Source organism: Anastrepha obliqua, chromosome 2, assembly GCF_027943255.1.
Source record: "Anastrepha obliqua isolate idAnaObli1 chromosome 2, idAnaObli1_1.0, whole genome shotgun sequence".
Taxonomy (NCBI): Eukaryota; Metazoa; Arthropoda; class Insecta; order Diptera; family Tephritidae; genus Anastrepha; species Anastrepha obliqua.
This window is the reverse complement of record NC_072893.1, coordinates 125,312,041-125,332,573: the sequence shown is the minus strand read 5'-3', so window position 1 is coordinate 125,332,573 and position 20,533 is coordinate 125,312,041. Positions and strand designations below refer to the sequence as shown.

Below are 20,533 nucleotides of genomic sequence, written 5' to 3'. Positions count from 1 at the left end.
AAAAAAAATCTTTGATCAGGCAAAAAAGTATCTATTAATAAAGTTAATTTCTCATGTCCGATTGATTTTAGATGAACCTCCAAGGACTTGTGATGATCACCGCAAACGACTTTTGGAGAAAAGGGCTCCACACAAACAGCGATAACTTTCATTTTTGTAAAATAAAGCAATTGACTAGCAAAAACAAAAATTATTGAAAATCATCATTTTTTCGGGACGTGTCATCGACTTCAAAGTCACTATTTTTGAACTTTCGAAACCATTTCCGTGCCATAGACTTGCCTATGACACCTTATCCATACACGTCACAAATGTCCCGGGATAGGTGTCGAGAATGTTGAATTTTGCCTCCTGGGTATTCCATTTCTAAGCCTCAAAAGTACAATAATAAAAAATTAAATAACTCAAAAATACAATTAACATAGTTTTGTAGAGCAGAAAGAGTTGTATCGCATGAATACTTACCCTTTGTCAAACAGCAAACAAGTCGTTGTAAAATAAAAGAAAATATAAAAACGCTATGAACTTATTCCCCAACCCAATAATACATCGCTTAATGACTAATGCCAAATGGGACAAAATTAAATGAAATGAACTGTGTGTAGACTTTTGTCATCCTGCTAATTTGTTGTTTTGTTAATTTTCTTTTTATAAAGCAAGTAAAATAATTTAATTTTCGTAAATTTATGAATAAATAGCAAACCCGGCCCGCTTCGTTGGGCACACTAAAATAGAATAGATATGGTTTAGAACAGAAAAGATATGGTTTTCATATTATTTATTTCTTTATTCTTTATTCAATTTTTTTTCTATTTGTTTTTGAGTAAATATGAAATATAAATTGAAAATCAGGAAAAAAGAAGATTGTTTTTAAATTTCAAATCAACGCAAATGAATAACTATGAAACAATCGTCTTTTTTCCTGATCATCCATGCATTTTTCGTTTCAATTTATATGTTTTATTAAGCATTGGAACTTTTTTAACCATTATCCATTTATATTTTTCAAAAAAAAAAAAAGGAAAAAAAAATTTTTTCCCACGAACACATAATTTCATTTGAACATTTGGATTTCACATTAAATTCTCAAATTTCGGAAGAAATTATTCATTGTTCCAAAATCCACTCCAAAAAAATTCACAAACAAATTCACAAAAAGTTTTTACACTTTGCGCTTACGTCTTCTCCTTATGGCATCCAAATCAGAAAGAAATATTGACACATTGTAACTCACACTGTCAATTTGACAGTTCAGTTCCGCCCCAAGCGTTAAAAAAGTAAACGACATTATGGCTGGTTCAAAAGAACGCTGTACGCGTTGCCAGTGTTTCGAATTGCAACCAAACTTTACGAAACCCATTTTCAATACTTACTTAACAATGTGTATAAGTTTGGTTTAATTCGGTACAAAGACACGGCGGGTCCACGTTTTGGCATATATTTCGAGACCCTAGTCATCAATAGGTATGCAAATTACCCCGTATTAAAGCACTTATCAACAGCTTTCATTTGATACCCATATTGTACATACACAACCAAAGGTTACCCGGGTCCACGTTTTGACCTATATCTCGAGACTCCAGTCACGGAGCGGCATGAAAAATACTCTGTACTAAAGCATTCACCAACAGCTTCCATTTGATACCCATATTGTACATACACATCCGAAGGTTACCCGGGTCCACGTTTTGACCTATATCTCGAACCCTATCCACCAATAGGTATCCAAACTATACGGAAACCATTCTCAATACCTTGTTAACAATGTGTGTAAGTTTGGTTTAATTCGGTACAAAGACACGGCCGGTTAGCGAACACACACAAAAAGTTTACTTTATTTTATACTAGCAAACCCGGCCCCCTTCGCTGGGCACACTAAAATAGAATGGATATGGTTTAGAACAGAAAAGATATGGTTTTCATATTATTTATTTCTTTATTCTTTATTCAATTTTTTTTCTATTTGTTTTTGAGTAAATATGAAATATTAATTGAAAATCAGGAAAAAAGAAGATTGTTTTTAAATTTCAAATCAACGCATATGAATAAACAATCGTCTTTCTTCCTGATCATCCATGAATTTTTCGTTTCAATTTATATGTTTTATTAAGCATTGGAGCTTTTTTAACCATTATCCATTTATATTTTTCAAAAAAAAAAAAAAACGAAAAAAATTGTTTTTTCCACGAACACATAATTTCATTCGGATTTCACATTAAATTCTCAAATTTCGTAAGAAATTATTCACTGTTCCAAAATCCACTCCAAAAAAATTCACAAACAATTTTTACATGTTGCACTTACGTTTTTTCCTTATGGCATCCAAATCAGAAAGAAATATTGACACATTGTAACTCACACTGTCAATTTGACAGTTCAGTTCCGCCCCAAGCGTTAAAAAAGTAAGCGGCATTATGGCTGGCTCAAAAGAACGCTGTACCCGTTGCCACTGCTCCGAATTACAACCAAACTTTACGAAACCCATTTTCAATACTTACTTAACAATGTGCATAAGTTTGGTTTAATTCGGTGCAAAGACACGGCGGGTCCACGTTTTGGCATATATTTCGAGACCCTAGTCATCAATAGGTATGAAAATTACCCCGTATTAAGGCAGTTATCAACAGCTTTCATTTGATATCCATATTGTACAAACACATTCTAGGGTCCACGTTTTGGTCTCTATCTCGAGACCCTAGTCACGGAGCGGATGGAAATACTCTGAACTAAAGCATTCACCAACAGCTTCCATTTGATACCCATATTGTACATATACATCCAAAGGTTACCCGGGTCCACGTTTTGACCTATATCTCGAGACCCCAGTCACGGAGCGGCATGAAAAATACTCTGTACTAAAGCATTCACCAACAGCTTCAATTTGATACCCATATTGTACATACACATCCGAAGGTTACCCGGGTCCACATTTTGACCTATATCTCGAGCCCTATCCACCAATAGGTATCCAAACTATACGGAAACCATCTTCAATACCTTCTTAACAATGTGTGTAGACACGGTGCAGACACGGCCGGTTAGCGAACACACACAAAAAGTTGACTTTATTTTATATATAAGATTTTTTTCAGTTTGTGTCCGAAAAATCCAAATATCTTACGGAACCCTATTTTTTTCCAAAATAAAATGTACTCCATGTTACTCGTGGATAATGTAGTTTTCGAATGGTGAAAGAATTTTTAAAATCGGTCCAGTAGTTTTTGAGCCTATTCGTTACAAACAAACAAACAAACAAACAAAGTTTTCCTCTTTATAATATTAGTATAGATATAAGATATGAATTCCGAAAAAACTGTATCAAAATTTGTTTCAATTATTGTATACCATCTGCGAAATAGGAAAAATGCTGCTGTATGTAGACTTAAGTCCTTCACTGTACGAGTATATGTGAAGCCTTGTCTTTAAGCAGGATGCAGTTGAGCGCACGACTATGAGGCATAGGCAAACTGTCTCTGAGATTAAAAGTTACATTTGACTCACTCGCAATTATCATAACCAACTATCAGCGATCGGGAAATTGAGAAAAAGGCATTGCCATATTAATTATAAGAAAGGAAAAATACTAGGCTTTGCTGAATTAACTTCCTACAGCAAAAAAAAAAAAAAAATAAAAACAAAGTAAACAAAAAAAAAAAATTAAAAAAAAACAGATATAATAAACATTTCCCTGTGTGCTTGTGCGTCTCATCTATGTCCTATCAGTGTATGCATCCTATCTGAATGCTACGTCCTTTAGCCTCATACCCTGCCCTTTTCACTTCATTGCACATCCCTTCGTAATTGCCACTGCACCATCACACTTATTGCTGTTTTGTTTTTTTGCTGTTTTGATAACGTTATCAACTAAAGTGCATTCGCATTCTTCTTAAATGTCGACCCCTCGTGCACCCTATGCCACTAGTCCACACAACTCTCAGGCTATAAATTATTGTAATTTTTGAAATTGACAGCCGCAGACAATTGAGCCGCATTGACTATCTGCTCAGATCGATGAGAGGTCCCAATGCTCGTACGATTACGATTACCATTGCCACCCCCAATGAATTAATGAAAGTTAGTCACATTTATAGTGAGGCACATATGTGCCACATGCCACACCAGCAGCAACGTGAATAGCTGCATACAGCCACTGTAACGGTCAGTACTTGGCAAATGTGCAGGGGTCAGCCAATGACCCCGGTGGTGACCGAAGCATTGCAATTTGTCACAGTCCAAAAGTGAAGTGTCAATTGCACTGGTGGTGGTGGCGGTATGGAGGAGTACAGGCTGTAATTTCTGTTAGTTTATTGTTGTTATTCGATTTTCATAGCTGTTACTCGCCACTGATGCTAATCAAACATTTAGTTTTGGCTTTAGCTGCCAAGCGTCGGTGGGTAAAGTGCACAGAGGAGGCTAAAGGCGGGGAGGTGCATGGGTTTAGTTGGTGTTGTAGCAGCAGAATTTCTCTTCCATAAATATTTAAGATGTGCTAATAAATTTACTGTCCTTCGTTGACCATCAATTCAGCTCTTTTCGGTGACATAGGACCGACTGTGCACGGAAAATGGTACAAACCTGCATATTTTTGCACCTTAAGCTTACTTTGATTTTATGTTTTGCTATTTTACGGAAAAATTTACTTAAATCTGCATGTGACAAAAGCACACATTGCTGAAAATTCTTGCTTCAATACCCATAAAGCCGCTTCAATCATTCGAGCTGAAAAAGGTAATGCCTCCCGCTTTGCTTTGACTGCCACTTGGAATTCACACCCAACCACATTATTGAGGGCGTATAAATTTAAATTTGGGTAACATTTTTTTTTTAACAGTGCTGTTATCTGTTCACTGAAATATCTCAAAAATTTTCTAAGTTATGTCAGTGAATCCTTGTAACCCCTACGTCCAGAATTTTCAAAAAATCGATTTGTTTTCTTACAGATTATTATTCTTTATAGTTTTAGGCGTACTTCTGTGGAAGTCGATTGGAAAGATTATAGTAGAAAATGTGACTGCCCGACGAGAATGCGCACAGGTAGCTGTTCTTCGTTTCCACTTGAAAGTTAAACTCGTTTTTCTCGAAACTACTTTTTCCGGCATAGTCTGCATGATAACTCATACAGTTTTTAATATTTTTTGATGCAGTTTTGTTTTTAATTCGAAAGTGTTTCCTCTATAGTCTGTCGAGCCGGATTTTTGATATTTTTATTAAAAAATTTTATAAACATAATGAAAGTGTGACGTAAAGCGCATACTTTTTTTAAAATTCCGTAAATTGCAAAATTTATTGTACTTTATTTTAAAAGAATTTTTTAACTTTTTATAGATCCATCAACATTTCAAGGAGAAATGATGTAGACCGTGGAGCAACTTTTTTTCATTGTACTGTGATTTTTTACATACTAATTTTTGTAAAGAAAAATTAAAATACATTTTTTAATAAAGTTTAAGTTCTAATAAATAATGCATACAAGTTTTTTATATTTTTCATTCTATTGATATCCCTTTTACAAACAGTTTTTCTTTTAGCGCATTTTTGGCGCTTCCAAGCCCTCGAAGTGTTTTAAGGCAGTTATGTTAGACGATTTTGCCGAATTCAAAACATTTTTTGCATTTTCGGGTACAATGAGCCAAAAAGTTCCTATTCGCACGGTGCGACTGCCATCTTGAGTTACCCGCTTCAAGCAGGACAGACGCTCTTTGATAGCTCGCAGATAGCAAATTTTTTTAGGCAAAGGCGCCAATTGAAGGCATAATTTAATAGAAAACTAGGATTGTATGGGGAACTGCTAAAATTTCGAAGCAAAATGTTGAATGCTCGCATAGCGTGAAATATGATTTATGTAAGCGAAAAGTTCATGTCGGCAGCATGTGGACAATTAGTGGATTGCATGCGAAACTGGTACAATTTCAAGGTGACTTTTTTTGTTACGGCCGAGCTTAATTTAAAAGGTGGCTTGAAAAGTTCATGATTATTGTATGTGGAACGCAAGCCGAAATTGAAGATTTTCTTGGAAAACCCTGCTACTTAAAGTACTCCAATTGTGGTAAAGTGTAGAGACCAGCAGGCCACTGTCTAGGCACTTTAACGAGAGTCGTTTGAAAAATAAAAACTGTTATTTGAATTTGTCACGTCGATTATACTTTTTTTCAATTTAACCAGTTTTTTTTGAAATTGGGCCGAAAGTCGCATTTGACATCAGAACAAAAGCAACAAATTGGAAAAAAGTAAGTTAAAAAAAACATTTTTTCCTTTGTCAAATAGCAGTAAGAAGATGTGAATATTCACACTTTTTGTGAGTTTGTTTTTCTTCTTACAGATCACCTTCAGCGATGAATGCCGATTGGAAGCGTTCACAAAAACCGCAAATTCTGTTCGCAGAAGAGCCGGAGAACGATATTTTGACGATTGCGTGCTTCCAAGGGTCAAACACCCCCCCAGTATTATGGTTTGGGGCTGTATAGCCTCAAAGGGTCCGCTACATTTTGTTGAGGGAACAATGCGCTCTGTACGTGGACGTGCTGGAAAACGTTTTGCTGCTAGAAACCCTGAAGTGTCCGAGAGACGAATACACCTTTATGCAAGATGGAGTTTCATGTCACACATCCAGCATGAGCATGAATTATCTGAATTCAATGGAAATATTAGTTTTGTCAGGGGCTGGCAATTCACCGGACCTTAACCCCATCGAAAAATGTTGAGCATACCTCAAATCGGCAGTATACCAGCAGAATAATAGCACAATAACAACAGCTTAAGGAATACATCGAGGATGTGTAGTACATATAATGACCAAAATCTTAAGATGAAGATAATACAGTGCGTAGCCTGTATGCCTCAACGAATAGCGGCCGTCTTAACAGCAAAGGGATGAGCCACGAAATATCAGTTTCAAATAAATATTTTTAATGCAAACATGTCAAGAAGCTTTTAATAAAAACAAATTTGTAAACTTTTTTAAATGCTTCAATACCGTTTGCTTTTTATTCGCTCTCAAAGCCATAAATATGTAATTTTTATCATCGGTCATAATTCAGTGGTCAGGTACTGTATATTATATTATTTAGATTATAACTCACCTCTTTTCCACTCATTCGGTTTAAAAATGAAATAAATCCTTTTTTTTGTTTTGAATTTATTAATGCTTCATGTAGAAGTGTCTTTATTACTAATCAATATGCATTTATATATTTATATTTATGTATGTATAAATTTAATTGTAACTATGTACATTAATGTGAGTTTTATATATATTTATATGCAATTAAATTAGTATATATTAATAATATTTATATAATTTTCATTAACTTTTTTTACTGGTTGTTTTTTCTGTTTGCCTGCTTTGTCTTAGTTTACGCAAAGGATACGAGGGACTTTTATGCATTTTTACACTAATGAATTTATTTTATTTGTTTTTGTATATATATTATTTTTATAGGAATATATAAATATATATACTTGCAATTTTATATATATGTATATATATATATGTGTGTGTGTGTAATTGTTCATAGGGCTGGTTATTTTCATACATTTAGACTATTGCTGAAAAATTTGTTTGTTATACAATTTTTATCGATTTTATTTTCAGCACTTTTGCACTTTTTGTCTTGCGATTATAATAAAATGTTTATTTTTACAGGGTGCGTGTTTTATATATTTTTTTGTTTTCGAAATTTATTTAACTTTCTATTCTTAGTTATTTTTTTAACATGTTTGTATACATTATTTTCGCTTCAAAACACTAAAATTTGTCATTTTTTTATTTTTAATTTTTTTTTGTAATTTTTTTTCTTGCACACCAAATTTATGAACAACGAAAAACAAACCAAATATGTGTTTTTTTGTTTTTAATATTTCAGTGCATTAATTAACTATAATTAATATTGCTTTCCCATTTTGTTTCAATGTGTTTTTTCCATTTTCTGCACTTTTTCTTTTAAATGTGTTTTACTTAATTTTTTTAAAGTTTTTTTTCAACTTAATTGAAAGTACTTTAACTAAAAAAATTATAATAATAACATTATTATAAGTAAGTGAGGAACATATTCAACTGTTACAAAAACAAAATATTTTTTAAAACAATTTAAACTAAATAATACACATGCATTTGTTAAAAGTGCAACTTTCTAATATCCTTTTGTTTTTTTAAATTTTATTTGCAAAAAATCGTACATCTATACAATGTCTTATTTTAAATTATAATACTCTGAGCGTGAATATTTAATGCCACGCCCACGCCTAAAACTACTACTAGCTACTGGGGGGCAAGTCACTCACATTTCAAGCTAAGTAGAAAGTGATAAGATACGGTGATTCCCTACTTATTTTACAGTGGATTCGTAATAGTGTGAAACAGTTTAGAGAAGATGTTGTTGACAGCGCATTTTGTAGCATAACAAATATTCTTTTTTTTTATACAAATATTAATATATGGTTGACCATATAAGTAGAAACAACTAATGGTTTTTAGTAATAATAAGTTTTGTTAGAAAAATTCATATTTTTTTTACAATGAAAGTAACTCTTTGGTTTGAGAACTTAAGAAGTTAACTAAATTTAAATTGAAAAATGAAATTACTAAAATTATTACGACATGTAGCGCTAGTTATTGCTGACAAATGCGCCAGTTGAAGCAAACATGCAAGCTGTGGACTCTATTTGGAGCTAACAGAATTTCTAGATGCACTGTTTAATGGTAGGATGAGGTTTGATAGCAATTTAAAAGCAAAAATTCAAAGTAAAATGCATGTGAAACGTAAGTGGATTGTATGTGGAACATACCCATTTTGAAATAAACTGTTTGTTAGTGTTTGGTGACGAGTAAATATAACTATAAAGCGTACGAATTCACGTGGATTGTATGTGGAACTTACACAATTTTGAAGTAAACCGTCTGGCAGCGTTGCGACGAGTAAATAGAACTAAAAAGCGGACAATTCGTGTGGATCGTATGTGGAACACAAGTGGATTGTAGCGGAGCTGATACGATTGATAAAACATTTAACAGCTACGTGATGTTTGAGTATAACTTTAGAGTGCGTAAAAAATATGCTATGTGGAAGGTAAGGAAAGTTTGCATATTTTTAGAAACAACAGTTAAGATATTCTACTGAAAGCTAAGCGTAAAACACAGATAGGATTGTATGTCAAAGTATTAAGAGAAATTGCAAAAGAAAACTAAGAAATAAGCCGCTGTGAAAACTATTAATACCTGGCTGAGTGAAAAATGTGAATTGGAAAGGAAATCGAGTATATAAATTGAACATACATACATATGTTGTACATACAATAATATTATATGTATGTAATTATATGGGCTGAGCTGGCTAAGTCAAAAAAACAGCCTATGTATATTAGAAAACTCGATTTCATATATGTATGAAATTCATATATGTATGAAATATAAATTTATTGAAATTTGGCTAAATTAATAACTACTAAGTAATAAACCTGCGGTTTAGCTACTTAAACAATAAAAAAAGGTTTGGCATTGCTATAGTTTTTTTTTTTTGAAAAAAAATTCAGATTTTGTGGAACCTAATTTAAAGTGGTATTTACTTCAACTGCGCTATCTCTCATACCGGCGCATTTGTGCTTGCATATCTGCTACTGAATTATGTCAACTAACGCAAAGTTTACATGTGGATTCATACGTGGAACATAGTTTTTTTTTTTCAACATAATATACTCGCATTTATGTTTATTTTATACACTACTTAAACTACATGTATGTGTATTGGTATATACAAGACAAGACAATGTGCGTTGGCGCAGAGCCGTGGTCTAACTCGAGTTGTTGTTGTCGAACTCCACAATGCACAAGCAATTGACATATTTTGGCGCAGCCTATATTAACTGCCAACTCCTTAACTTCATTGTTACCGCGCAGCAAATTGTCACATGGATTCCAGCACGAACCCACTAAAGCAACAAGAAAACCTGCTCTTGCGGTCACACATCGTCGAGATCGATGACGGACGAACGGTCGTTTTCGTCCCGATCAAACAAATGTCACTGATCCACTTGTGTTGGCGTCTTGCGTTGCAACTCCTCCAAGGCACCACTTACCAGCGCGCCAATACCGATGCCCATGTTGAGACCAGCGCTACTACCACTTCCATTGTGTTGCACTTCCAGCCCGTTGACCATTTTCTCGATACTCTTCAGCTCTGAGGGTGAATTTTGACGCTTGAGTAGTGATGGTGGCGTCGTTGGCGACATGGAAATGGGTCGCGTGGGTGGCGAGTTTGATGAGGCACGTGGTCGTGGACTGGAGCTAAGACTGCGTGGTCCATTTTCTATACTGCTACCGGGTCCGCTGCTGCCAGGTCCTAGGGTCGAGGCATCGCCCGCACCTGACGGTCCACCGCGATTCGCATTCGAACCAGGCGTGACGGCATCGAAGGCAGAACCTAAACTGCCAGGTAGGCTGTACGGCGAGAAGCGATGACCCTTTAGTCCCTGCAGCGGTGAGACGGGCGTATGTCCTGAGTAGTGTCCGAATAAGGCGGGATGTTGTGCGGCGAGCGCTAGTTGCGCATTGAACAGCAAACCTGGATTGAGGCTGGCCGGGTTCATGGCGGCCGCCGCAGCTGCTGGATTGTGCAGCAAGCCAAGATGCGGTGGCGGGTAGAGACCATGTGGATAGAGGTAAGGCAACAGATGCGGCGACGGGTGTATCGGTGGTCCCACTGAGATATTCGGTGAAGGATATGCGCCGGCAGCATTCAAACCGCCAGCGGCACTCTCTTTCGGACTGCCCGAGGAAGTGGGGCGGAAAGCGCCGCCCGTGCTGCCGCCCACACTCTCCGAACAGCTGGAATCGCTACCATCACGTTCGACATCGTCCGATTGTAGGCGACGACGTAGAGCTTCTTCGTTCGCATGATCACCGGCACCGGCCAAGTGGTTGAACCAGGCTGCAAGGGCTTTAAATTGGTTAGAAAAATGGAATAGATTAAATTAAAAAATGTGAAATCAGAAAACAAATGAATGAGCTGAAGCGTGCAAAGTGTTGGACGTAACATGCAGTCCAGCTTTCGAGCGCTACGAACCCAAAAAATTATGTAAGAATGTGTGTGTACAGGGGTGAGTAAAAATCTGTTAGTGAGTTCAATGCAATGCGTTGCTCAGTGCCGCTTTTTTCTCACTCCTTACACCGCCACAAATTTATTTAAATAAACTTTCTTTAGACCTACCGGATTGCTGGTGCGCATGCATCTGCTGCAACGAATGACTCAAAGGCAATAATGGACTCTGCGGTGGTCCGACCACATCCAACAGTTTATCCTCATCGTCCACTTGATTGTCGTGTAACGCCGCATGCGAATGCAAGTGGTGCGGTGGTCGCCCCGTATGGCCCAAATGTAGTGGGGCGCGTGAGCTGCTGACGTGTGTTGGGTTTAGTTTGTCCGAATCGGACCCGCGATTCGACATGAGGGCTTGCCTGTAACAACAGTTGGAAGAATGACAAAATACTAATTAGAATATCCAGGTACAGGTGAAAAAGCTCAGAATAAAATGCAATAAATATAAGAAGAAAATTAAAGATTAACCAATCTGATCAATCTGAACCCGCTTGAGCGCCAGCTATTGTAAGAAAGACAGCCATGATTGTCCTGCTCTGCAATGTATACTTGTCGTAACAGCTCATAAAGATGAGTAGTGCCTGCTTATCAGTACGTGCTGCGTTTTGGGATAGATGGCACAAATCTCACAACCATTGAAAGACTTTTCAAAAGTCTCAGCTGATGACTGTCTCATACTTTAATAACCACCGAAAACGAAATACAAAGCTTTCGGACTTGTTTCCCATAACAAGAGCTCATGTGAGTTTGGCTACTTTCCTGTTCTTAGTTTCTAGTGTGGCGTCGAGTTGGATGCCTACTGAAATGATAAAAACGTTTTTTCTAATAGTGACCGACCCTCGATAGACAGTGGTGAATCCTCGAGTGCATATCTGGTATGAAAAGTTTTTGTAAAAACCTGCTAACATTCGGATTTGACACAGAACTGCAAGCCAACTCATTTGCGGAACAACGTCAAACTTTCCCAGAAACCCCACCAAATATTTAACAAATAATAAAATGTTATTGAGTCGCCGTTTTAGCACACTTCTACTCAAGTCCAATCTTTGAAAACTTTCGACCTTTCAGAGAATTTCAGCACGAGCTTGCGATTGAAATATCTCTTCTGTAAGGTTTGTTTATAAATACTGCGTATTCACGGCTCCAAAACATTTCCTTCTTGCTGTCGCCTCGTTAATTTGGTTCAATTTCAAGTTATCTTTGAAATGCTAGCTTTGCCGTAGAGTCTTTTCCAGAAATTTATTAAAATTTACTTGGTTTCATGTTTGTACAATAGAATATATAAATTTTTCAGACCTGCTGTACTGGTATAGTCCGAAATGCACTTTTTTCTTCGGATTGCCTAGCTAATTGCGTTTTATTTAATTTTTTGAAAAATTGGAACGACAGGCAGGATTGTAGAGATTATACGAACCCTCAAAGGATTTCAACTATGACAAATCGCAGCGTTGTCTAAGTTAATTGGCTTTCATTTCCTTTTTTGAAAAGTTGAAATGGCAGGCAGGAGTTTAGAAATTTTACGAGCCTTCAAAGGATTCGAACCTTGACAAATCGAAGCGTTGTAATGGCAAGGAAGTTGTGACATAACATATCTTCCCGAATTTCGGAACAATCAATGCGGAACAACCTTTTCGAGCTATATATTTATTGAATTCCTCTTTTGTTTTTATTTCGCAATTTCGCTCGCGATCTTTCTTCAGATCGCTCAGCAAAAAGTGTCTCATTTCACGAGCTCCTTAAAAATTGAAAGGAGTAAAAGTGTAAGCTTTAACGGCTTTGCCGAGACTGAAGGAATTTGAACTGAGAGATGTAGCGGCAGCGCTCTATTCGCTTTATAACTAAATCGTATTTCTCAGTGGCAGAGAGGAAATTAGTTTGGGAATTACTGACTTCCCCTCGCTGATGAGCGCTTTCAAACAATTTCTTACTATACTCGGGAATGCGGGTATTAAAGGAATTATATGAGCTGGGTAGACCACTCTGGAAGTTTTTGTTTGGGCGAGTGGCATATTTTGCTGCACTCAGGTAATTCGTCGATTGGTGGCGTTAAAGGTGATTGTTGCTGTAATATCAAAAAAATCAAAAGTCATACAAAGCTTAAGACCATAGTAGCCATACCTCTTATCTAGAGAGTGAGCTCTTGACCGTATAAAAATCCGTTAAATCTGGATAATTCTGGTAACGCGGAACCGTCTCTAGGACAAATGTTGGACGGGTGCTCAATACGGCACACCTGAATAAGCTCTGCATGCATTCGAGTGCGTGGCTTACCAGCTAAGTTTTGAGCTTAGGCGGCAGTTGATGCTTTTATAACCACGTCGCATTCAACAATCTTCACCAAACAACTTTTTCCAGTAATTAGTTGGAATTACAAGAACTCAAACATAATCTTCTAAGCCAATACAAAAGACTGGTGGACTACTTAAGCTCTCCCACCACAGCAGCTTATAAGTCACTGACACCAGTGTGGCGTAGATTTTTGTGTTTCAGAGCAATGATGATTGTAGCACAAAATAGTTTGTCTGGTGTGAGTGCGAGCTGTGAATGGTTTGAGTAAAAATTCCCATTGAAAAAGGGTTGACTATTGTGAAAGCTGCTGCTGGCGCTACATTTATGACAAATTTTTATAGCTGCTGGGTGAAGGGTTAGAGGCTTTGACAAATATACATTTGACATAGACGACTTTGATTTCTTTTTCGAGTTATTTTTTGTTGTTGTTTCTCGTTTCACTTCCATTATATCAATAGCACTTCAGGGAAGTCCCTTTGCTGTTGTTTGGTTTGTTGGACAATACAAATAAGGCGCATTAAGTGCCGAGCAGTGTAGCCGGCATAGGCAGCGAGCAACATACCGCGACAATCAAAATAACAGGCGTTACAAATAAACCAATATTTGGGTGCGTGTGTGAGTGATGCCACAAATAAAAACATTAAAGACATTAGTAATCACGGGATAAACGTTACAAATGCGAACAATAAGGGCAATTTGAAGGAGCTAACGAAAATGTGCACGCAATACGAAAAAAGTCGGTATACAAATTCGTACAAATTTATTAGTGCGTTTTGGGAAGACAAAGGGAAAGCTGCGACTAGTTGGCCGGAAAGCGTGTTAATACACTTTAGGGTGGTTTCGAAACACCAGCCAGGACACTTCGAAGTGTAGGCCAGCGAGCAGGCAGGCAGGCAGGCTGGCAGGATTAATGGTGATGATGTTATTAGTGATAATGAGTTTGATATTGATGACGATAGAGTATTTAGTGAGCGAGGCTGCGCGGAGCTGCTGCAGGAGTTGGAGAAAGGGTTGCTATGACGAGGCAGTAACCCTTCTTTCGCACTATGCTGAAAGCGGTTATAGGTATGTGGTTTTTTTTTCAAAAGAGTCATTAGGCAAAGAATTTGAGAATCTGAGATGCCTATCAGCCAAGCGACGGGTGACAAATAATTGCGCGAAAAATGCCTGCAATAATTACTGTGGCTTGCGGTTAGAGTTGAGTTAAGAGCAGCAAGCGGTGGAGAGAATAGGAATTAAAATTTTACCAGAAGTAGAGAATGATTTTGAAAATCAACCAAAAAACGCACGCAACAAAAGTCAGTGGCGGTAGATGAGAAAGAGGCGCATAATGCAGAGATTTAAAATTATTGAATTTTATTTTTATTATTATTTTTGTTTTTTTTTTGGTTTTTGCTAGGTGAGGAGTAGAAAATTTTGAGATTTTGGAATTAAAATTTTAATTACGGAAGTTTTTTTTTTTGATTTTTGCTAGGCGAGGAAGCGCAAAAATATGTTCAGATTTAAAATAATTTAGTTTATTCGTTTTTTTTTTTGGACTTTTCACGATTTCACAACTGAAAGAGAAGCGCGAAGGGTGAGTCAGTAGTACCGGAAGTTGAAGTTAAATGGCATATAATTGTAAGAAGCTGACAAGTAAAAATTATTCACTGAGAGAGAGAGAGAGAGAAAGAGAGAGAGTGCGTGAGAGAAGTGAAGTTTGATGCGGAATATCAGCAAATGTGTCAATAAGTAAAAAATATTCAAGGCATGAAGCAATAATTAAAGGTGATGTAAGTAGCCAATTTTCACCCTGTGTTAGCCATCTTGAAGCTACTTAATAAATCCGTGTTGTCCTCTTGGAAAAGCTACTTTTTATTTCAGAGCAAATTCTAAAGAAAAAGTACTCAAAAGCGTAGAAATTAAAATTTTTGCTGAAAAAGTTAGCAGGCAATACTGTTTTGCCTATTCCATTTTGCTTAGACTTTCGCATCTTTCAATTCTATTGAAAGTTCTGTGAAAATTATTTATTTTATTTATTTTTTTATTTTTAAAAGCTTAAATAACAATACAATTGCTAAATAAACAAAAAGATAACGCAGCGCTAGCAACGGAGGCTTTCAGCTGGCTGGTGCAGAATTCCTGGTTTATATACGTCGTAGAAGATCAGAGTCCTTCAGAAATTTATAGATTTTCGAAATGTTGGAATCGGAAGGGTTAATTAATAGCGATAGTGCATCATGACCGTCAAAATTCTGCTGTCTTTGTCTATCTAGTCCAGGACAAAAGGCTAACAAGTGCAGGATACTGACTGGAGTATTACAAAATGGACTTTGGCTTGGTTGCCTCCCTTGCAGTAGATATGCATTGGTGATTACACTGTGACCAATGCGTATACAAGTGTATGGCGTAGTATGTTTAGATGGGAGGGATGATAGATAAGTTGATTTAGTACGATTAGGATTAATCCTGGAGTAGTGATGGCTACAGTGAAACCAGTCAGCTACTAGTTTGGTTTACCTATGCTTCTCTATAAGTCGATAAACATAATTTTTACATAAAAGGTTTGATGTGATCGTAGGAGTAATGCTCATATCCTTGGCAGTATTATCAGCGATTGTATTGCCGTTGATGCATGAATGCCCTGGTACCCACATGATTTTGATATTAGAGGGTGAGAAATCAGGATTTTTCTTATGGTTCCAATAATGTGGTTGGAATTATTATAGTTCTTTATGGCCTGAAAACAGGAAAACTGTCTGCGCATATAATGTATTTCCCCTTCGATTTTGACGAATACTGCATGGCGTAGAGAACTGCTGTTGCTTCTGCGGTGAAAATTAAACAAAACGGAAGTAGTAGTCAATACGATATAGGCTCTCCATTCTCTTTCACGACAGCAAAGGAAGTGTAATTCGCTTTGGAACCATCGGTGAAGATTAGCTGCCAACTAGTGCTTTTAAAGCGAGATGAAATTTCTAAAAAATGTGCGCAATACGCTACCGATGTCGTAGTAGATTTTTGCATGTAACTTAAGTCTCGTCGATAATAGTCTTAAGGGCAGTCCATTGTCTTTTGCAAAAGAGGCGCATTTGGAAATTGATGAAGCTATCTTAGGAGCCCGTGCACGCACGTCTGCCGAGTGAAAGCATTTTTGTAGCAAAGCATTAGAAGTGAGAGCAAGCTTAGGATAAAGCTTCCTTATATTGTCCTCCACATTGTCGATTAGTGATGGTAGACCTGATTCTGCCAAGATGTTTTTTATTGGCGAAGTAGGAAATGCACGTAAAGATCGTCGGACAGCAGTATGGTAAGGAGACGCTAGGAGCTTGATGTTATTTTTAGCATGTTGGCCATATATTTCTACGCCATAGTTGATAGAGGATAAGAGGAGCGCCTTTGGAATCAGCGTTTAACCAGTTCAACGGCAGGGAGCTTTACGGTGGGATATCATTTTTACAAAAATTGTTCAGATTAATGAGCATTCGATAAGATAATTGTAAGTAAAGTATGCAATGCTTTGGGCGTCTACTTGTGTTTCTGCGTATATATGAATTTATCTTTTTTTTAACACAGATTTTATACTTGTAACTTTGCAGGTAATCTCGTTAAAAAATCAAATGTATGATTAGAAATAAAAGTGGTTTTTCCTCGTTAAGAGTTTCCACTATTCTCAAGTTGTTTTATTATATTTATTACTTCAGTGTAGGTTTACAAATGGCACCTATAGATTCCAATCCGATGCATGGTCAAAATATATATATATATGACACAAATCCATGGGAATAGTTAAGTTAAAAATATAAATAATTAAGTACCACTTATAAAATAACATAAAATTATTCTATGGCTTACAACGACTTTTTTCAATTGTTTACTACATTTTCAGAAAGGGGATCAACTTATGCCCTTTTTTCCCTTGCTTCCAAATTGCATCAATGGATTAAGTAGCATCCGAAATCAGTTGTCAAACTTTACTTAACCTTGTATAATTGAATCATGTATTCAAGGAATGCCTTTGGTAGTAGCTTTATTTTTTTATTTACTTTGTTTTGCTACAGGGAGACTCGTGCGCAGAATATAGTTCAGAAGGAGGACTATTAATGACGTGGAATGTATGAACGTGAAAAGTCGAAAAGCAATAAAAAAAGAAAAAAAGTTAACACCAACCTAATTAAGTAAAGGGTGATCAATTTAGAGGTATCGTATTTTAAATTGAAATAAAATAACGAAAATTCAAATTGATTGGGCAATCTTTACTATTTTTGCGTAGACCCATTCATTACATTTATATTTTAAAGATAAGCCCTATCGCCGTAATTCGGCATGCGTAAACACCAGTTTTGAAAGACTCGCTGGAGAACTTCCGCCAAATGAATAACTGCGTGAATAACTTTAGTAATGTTGGCTGCCAATGCCTCAATCGAAGCTGATTTATCCACAAATCATTTAAACTTCACATACCGCCACAAATAAAAGTCTGAAGGTATGATATCACACCATCTTGGTGGCCGCTTCATTGGGCCGAGACGAGACATAACAACGACGCAGTAAATCCATTGCCTAATGGGCTGTGTGGCAAGTAGCGCGATCTGGGGAGAACCAGATGCTGTGGAGATTACGTGCTTGAATTTTCGGCATCAGAAAGTCGTTTATCATGGCGCGATTTCGTTAGCCATTCTCTGTTATATTGGTGCTAGTCTCGTTCTTGAAGAAATATGGGTCGATGATTCCTCCAGCCTATAGGCTGCAACAAACGGTGGCTTTCCATATATACAATGGCTGTTTTTGAATGGCTTCAGGTTGCTCTTCCGCCCAAATACGGCAATTTTAATTATTAACGTAACCATTAAGCTGCGATGAACACTTTCCACAGGGTCTCGAGTCGCGTAATACAATTTGTGAACGTTGTTAAGGCGTAAGTCTTTCTGTGATGAAATGTCAGTAATTACTGAAAAAATTACGTGTTTCGTATGACAGTAGTCACGCGTGATCGTCAAAAAAAAAACCTATTGAAAAAAGTACCTCTAATCTGATCACCTTTTATTATGAAATCGCATCATGAAAATCCCTTAAAAAAATTGGTAAATACAGTTTGTCTTAAAAGTACCGGGTACGTGTAATCTGCACAGTAGGCCTCGTGATAGTTTTGTATGGCGGATAATGCGTTTTGGTGAATCTTGTTTTTTGCGATAAATTGGCTCTCTCAAACGCCACATAGCGACCAGCTATTGCGCTTCATTTATTCTTTATTTACCACTTGATTTGTTTTATGAATTTTGGAACCCACTTGAGCGAACTTTTTATGCAAGTGATCGTTTCTCGGTAGTTTTTGTATGAAATACAAGGTGGCACACAATTAATACTATCGAAAGACTTATAATGTTTGCAAATGGTGTTGTACTTCAATCATATTTGACATTTATGGACTGGACAGCGCCAGCATACAAACAAATAAGCAATGAAGCGCGCTAAGGTCTAAATCAGGATTTTCATCACTGAAAATCATTTTTTTACTAGTAAAAAAGTCATTCAAAAACTTAAAAAAAGTTATTAAAAAAAACATATTGAATGATTAATTTTGCGCTACTTTATATATTTCATTATTCAAGGTAATTGTGACTCGACCTCAAGATGTATGACGAAACCATAAGAAAATATGCCCTAGTGCTGCTAGAAGCAAGCTCTAATTTGTAAGCATTCAGAAGCAGCAAGGCATCGCTGTCCGCTTGATGAACTGACGTATTCCTTTTGATCGCATGTCACTGTTAGTCGGCCTTTCCGAAAAGTTCAAGCCATATTAGTCAAGCAACACAGGCAAAGCTAAGTAATCACAGGCAAGTAAAGTGGACCACAGTCGTCTCCCGAAAAAATACGGAGGAGATTGAGTTCGGGTTAAAGTTCCACCCTGAGGAGGTGAAGCTTTCGATGGAAAAAAAGCAGTTTTTTTGTCGCTGCTTATGATGATCCTGAGAACATGAGTTGGGCACACACATTGTCCAGTTACTTATTTAATGTAGTTAAAGCCCCGCAAGCGAGTGCTTCAGTGTGTGTAATACAGGCAGACAATATGCGTTAAGTTTCTTTGGGTCAGACCGAGAAACCTGGAACGCTGGCAGTCCTCTCACCACGATCGGGCGCGATAGCCCAATCAGCTACCTACTTCAAAGGCCTACGAAACACAGAACCCTGTGAAACAGCAACCACAAGAATGTGCCCACATACCGCCAGCAGGAGTGACAGAAAAATACATGAGTATAAATTTTTAGTCCCGAAAATTTCGGGATTTGTAATTTTTTACGAAGCATATAAAATGGAGGGAGAAAATTGTCTTTAACTTTTTTGCAAATGTGGAATGCTGAACGTTTTTGTTAAATTTTTAATATGAAAGGCTCTGTTGTAAAAACTTGAACTGACCTGCTCGGTTTTTGAAATGAATTTAAATATGAGAAATATAAATAGAGAATACATATGAAAATATACTACTTTCTGCTTACTCCACTTCCTATCATATAATAAAATATATAAAAAATAAAAAAATATGTAAAATTATTCAGTTCAATTCCTCAGTTTTTTTGGATCGATCTTTTTTCGACATATTTTAAATTATTTGGTCAGATATGTGCGCGCTAAAGTATTATTAAATGCACATAAATCTAATTATTGTGTTTTCTTTTCTTAGTAACGAAATAATTTTCTCTTTAAATACAGAAAAATTTACTTCTTTTTATAACCCCATTTACATATATATTATTTACTATTTATTAATTGGTGGAGGCTTCTCAATCGATATTGAACCAATATTTGGAATTAAGTTGCTGCAAAATTATGATTATCTAGATCACCTGACTAATCTCGCCATTGTAATAAAGAAATACCAAATCCAGGACCTTAAGCATCGAAAAAATATGCATCCCTAGTGTGCAAAAATGTGTGTTTCCGTTGGTCGAGAGAGATTCCAGAGTAGCAGATGTTACCAGAAAGGATGTCCCCTATTAAAATTCCAAGTATTAAAAACAAACGAAAAAACCTCATTGCAGGAAAGTGATTTCAACCAAATGAGAAGTGACAGCAAAGGAGCAAAGTGAATTATTTTGTACAAAGGAAAGATATGCTATAAAAATGAGTTGCATTATTTAACAAAAATTAAAATAAAAGCATAAAAAGTGAATTAA

The 20,533-nt window shown here is 36.5% G+C and overlaps 1 protein-coding gene across 1 annotated transcript in view; it reads right to left on the bottom strand.

The window, feature by feature from the left end:
• Positions 1 to 8,046: 8,046 nt before the first annotated feature.
• The window catches only part of LOC129238409 (optomotor-blind protein), a 69,798-nt gene continuing 57,311 nt past the window's right edge, over positions 8,047 to 20,533 (bottom strand). Inside the window, exons 5-7 of the mRNA XM_054873432.1 lie at positions 16,944 to 16,949; positions 11,202 to 11,449; positions 8,047 to 10,931 (exon numbers count right to left, since the gene is read on the bottom strand). Coding sequence (XP_054729407.1) covers positions 10,015 to 10,931; positions 11,202 to 11,449; positions 16,944 to 16,949 — 1,171 coding nt within the window. The 3' untranslated portion in view covers positions 8,047 to 10,014. The remainder of the gene's footprint in view (positions 10,932 to 11,201; positions 11,450 to 16,943; positions 16,950 to 20,533) is intronic.